The sequence below is a fragment of the Phallusia mammillata genome, chromosome 3 (assembly GCF_965637545.1).
Source record: "Phallusia mammillata chromosome 3, kaPhaMamm4.hap1.1, whole genome shotgun sequence".
Lineage (NCBI taxonomy): Eukaryota > Metazoa > Chordata > Ascidiacea > Phlebobranchia > Ascidiidae > Phallusia > Phallusia mammillata.
In genome coordinates this window covers 5,977,725-5,981,898 of record NC_137254.1, presented here as the reverse complement: position 1 = coordinate 5,981,898, position 4,174 = coordinate 5,977,725, and the positions used below count along the sequence as shown (strand labels likewise).

Below are 4,174 nucleotides of genomic sequence, written 5' to 3'. Positions count from 1 at the left end.
ATAAAGGATGCGCATTGATAGACGTCGTAATATTTGGAAAGCAGATAGTTTCTACCTTCCTAAATCTTCGTTGAAAAGGGACTGCTTGTCCGAAACGAAGTTGAAATAAGTGGAAAAGCACATTAGCATGCAGGGTTGCCAGATGGCCTAAAAATCGGACAAAAAACGATAAATTGTCCTAATTTCACATGCTGTGTCCGACAAGTAAAAAATCATTAGGACACTTAGTTTTGTGTCCTAATTTGTCCGATTCTCACTTATACTCAAAACAAAGTTTTTCGTCGCTGTTTATTCGGTCGAGGAGACATCACCGCTTAATAAATAACACTTTTTGTCAAAGATTGTAGATCAGGGTTTCCGAACCGGTGGTACGCGTACCACTAGTGGTACGCGACGGCACTCCAGGTGGTACGCGAACACCTTTTGGTATTTTGCGATTTCCGTATTTTTGCACACAAATCACAAGTGATAACAAAATGTCTGTTACTGAATCCACCGGGTTACGTGTCACTTCTATGTTTGCTCCAACTAACCCATTTAAGGTGCCACCAGTAAGGTAGGCATTGTTTGAAAATAATATGTCTTCGTTCTAATTATTTCGTGGTAACAATAACAAGTAGAGATAATGCGCCTGTAGTTGAATTAGTGTGCTTGAGAGTTGTAGTCTACTGTAGAAAGTGCGTTACAAACGTTTTACCAATTTGATTTCGAAAAATGTCGAAGCGAAAGTATGACACGGGTTATCTAAAATATGGATTCGTAGAAATTGAACACAGAGGCGAGGATCTCCCGCAGTGCGTGGTTTGCATGAAGACGCTCTCGAATAGTGCCATGAAAGCAAGTCTGCTCAAGCGGTATCTTGAAACAAACCATCCTACAAAAAAGGACCAAGATCTTAGCTACTTTCAGCGCCTTGGAGAAAAAGCTAAACAGCAACGCATTGATAAAACAGGCGCCGTGTACCAGAGCAGCTCTGGGAATGTAAAAGCTTCATTTGAAGTTTCCCTCCTGGTTGCCCAAAACATGAAGGCGCATACAATTGCTGAGTCTCTAATCATGCCAGAGGCGAAAATCTTGATTCGAAACGTGATCGGGGTGGAGGCGTCTAATAACACTGTGAAGCGTCGTATTGAGGAAATGTCGATCGACATTGCCGACCAAGTTGTTGCAGCAGTGAGATCTTCAAAGTATGGGTTTCCAATCAACTTGACGAATCCACGGATGTCACCAATTGCGCTGAGTTACTGGTATATGTCCGATACACTCAACAAGACAAGGTAAATACCGAATTACTGTTTAAGTCAGAACTTGTCAGGCACAACAAAAGGAGTGGATATTTTTAATGTTTTGAACGACTTTTCAAGCGGAATGAACTAGAGGGGGGAAGTTGGTTGGCTGCACGACTGATGGGGCTCCGGCTATGCTTGGCCGTAAATCCGGATTTCAAGCTCATGTAAAAGCTGTGTAGCCAAACGTCATCTTTGTCCATTGTATTATACACAGATTCGCCCTTTGCGCTCAAGTGCTGCCGCCAAATTTGTTAGCCTGTTTAAACCGGGTTGTAAAAATGGTTAATGCAGTGAAAACGTCTGCCTTGAATACTTGATTGTTCAAACTGCTCTGCGAAGATCTGGGCTCTCAACACACTTGTCTCCTTTACTAAACGGAGGTGCGTTGGCTTTCCCGAGGCAACGCGACGAGACGCCTTTTCGAACTGAAAGAAGAATTATACGTTTTTTTTCAAACAAAAGGGCCATGAATTTTAAAAAGACTTTGAGGATGAAATGTTTATCGTAAGGTTGGCTTATTTTTGGAGTCATCAACCACCTGAACCTATCAATGCAAGGAACTGACTGCACTGTCACTCAGTTTATCTCAAGGCTACGGGCATTAGTGCGCAAGCTGGAACTTTGGTCAAATAACGCAAAAAAACAAGCGCTATGGAATGTTCGAACTACTTAGTAATCTTCGGGAGGACTATGGCCAAAGTGATGATGAGATATTATGCAACCTCACGGTACTAAAAGCTGAGCTTACTCATTACTTCCCGGATGTGGATTGCTGTCCCTACATCACTAATCTATTTTCTGTTCTTTTTCTTCCGACCTATCTGTTGGAACTGGGGAGCAAGAGCAGCTCATCGATATTCAGGCTGACGACACTACACAGGCAATGCACAAGGAATATTCTCCTACAGTATTTTGGCTGAATATGGCCTCCTCGTATCCCACAGTAGTCGGTCGCGCTATACCTCAGTTACTAATATTCCCTACTACGTGGGAGTGCGAGTAGGGATTCTCTTCAATGATGAATATCAAGAAGAGTCGTAACCGCCTTACTTCCCCCGGCCATGATTTCCGATGTGCTGTAAGCAAAGTTGTGTCCCGCATCGATCGACTTGTAGAAGGCAAACAGATACAGATTGCTCATTAAATTTATCTTTTCTTCATTTTTACTTCTTCGTTACATTTTCATTAGTCGATTAGGGAAAGAAAAAAGTTATCTTCTCGAAAATATTTTTCTAAAAACAAGTGGAACGCGGCAACAATGCGTTGCCTTCAAGTGGTACGCGACCACAAAAAGGTTGGGAACCACTGTTGTAGATAAATTGATGAATCACTACCCCCCATTGTCTGTTACAACAAACATTGTCTTAAAACAATTATTATTTACAATGAAAAGAAATGCAAAAACAAAGAACTTACACCTCAGGAAAATAAAGTTACAACTAGTTATCTAAATATTCTGGAAAAATACTTTCGGTGTTGGCGGATATAGTCATTGTAGTCCCATGCAAAAGAAAGGTAGCAAAGCATAGTGGGAAACATCGTTGGTGGCTTTCATTGAGAGTAAATGATGATTATAAATATTTGGTCTGTCACCTATCATTTAACAGTTTGCACAAACCCATAAGTGCGATGTATTTCTTTTGAAATGTAAATGCTAGTTTAAGACGACTTGAGTTGTTATCAATGTAATACTTTTTTAAGTAGAAAAATTACCAATAATATTTACAAAAAACACGCAGTCTAGGCTATTTAAGAAAATAGTTATGGGTCGTCCAAAAAAAGATTCAGCATCCAAAGGTCCAGCGCGAAAATATAATACAACCTGGGAAGGTCGTTACAAATGGCTACAAAAGTCCAGTGATGGCAGTGAGAACGCTTGGTGCAAGTTGTGCCATAAGTCTCTTCAACCGAAACTAAGCACCTTTGCTGATCACGAAAAGTCTGCTCAACACAAGGGACAAACATCGTCCATAAATCAAGTTAAACCTCTGCATAATTTTTTCAAGAGGGCTCGTGTTGATAACAGTGTGGAAGAGGCTGAATTACAGCTTGCTGCATGTATGGCGTGTCACGGGGCGATCAGCACAATCTACCATATTTCAGCTGTAATTTCCGCTCATGGAAAAGGTTCCCCTTTAGAAGATCTCCAGCTCCACTGCACGAAATGCACAGCTTTAATTACTAAAGTAATTGCCCCAGCACTGAAAACAGAACTGAAAGAAGATATATCTGGTTGCAAATACTCACTTTTAATTGACGAATCAACAGATGTAAGTGTCAATAAGCTCCTCGTGATTCTAATCAGGTACTGCAGTCCATCACAAAGAAAACTAGTCACAGCTTTGGTTTCCGTTGTTTGCATCGTTCAAGGCACAGGAGAAGCAATATATAATGCAGTAAAGGAAGCAGTAGAGTCTTTGGACATGACACTTTCCAACTGCATTGGTTTGAGCTGTGATGGAGCTAGTGCCAACGTCGGGGAACACAATTCCGTATGGAGTCGACTGAAACAAGAATCCCCTTCTGCAGTCCTTCTCAAATGCACCTGTCACTCTTTGCAGCTGTGTGTCCAAGCTGCATTCGAAGTTTTACCAGCTAATGTTGGCTACCTGATGTCAAAAATTCCAGCATGGTTTTCAAAATCCACTCTTCGCCGAGAAAAATACAAAGAGCTCTTTAAGGTAATGACGGTAGGAAATGAAGACTATGCCATTTGCGAAGTATGCCAAAACAAGGTGGTTGTGTCGTAAAACAGTAATTAAAAATATCATTGATCATTGGTTTGAGTTGAAGTTGTACTTTAAAATGGCCGGAGGAGAATGTGGTCAGGAAGGAAAGTGTGAGGCGAGAATGATTGAAGATATTTTGAACAAAAATGAAACCAG

General features: G+C 41.1%; 1 protein-coding gene and 1 pseudogene across 1 annotated transcript; both read left to right on the top strand.

Moving 5' to 3' along the window:
- The first annotated feature begins 350 nt into the window (after positions 1 to 350).
- LOC145217380 (zinc finger BED domain-containing protein 5-like) lies at positions 351 to 1,336 on the top strand. The gene has a single exon (XM_080084653.1). It carries the CDS (start codon positions 715 to 717, stop codon positions 1,279 to 1,281), a length of 567 nt encoding a protein of 188 aa, XP_079940779.1. The 5' UTR covers positions 351 to 714; the 3' UTR covers positions 1,282 to 1,336.
- A 489-nt stretch (positions 1,337 to 1,825) lies between these two features.
- LOC145217386 (protein FAM200A-like) lies at positions 1,826 to 2,482 on the top strand (annotated as a pseudogene).
- Positions 2,483 to 4,174: the final 1,692 nt, after the last annotated feature.

Excerpts from the sequence above, each read along its gene's own strand:
- LOC145217380 (XM_080084653.1), top strand. The coding sequence starts at position 715 with ATGTCGAAGCGAAAGTATGACACGGGTTATCTAAAATATGGATTCGTA.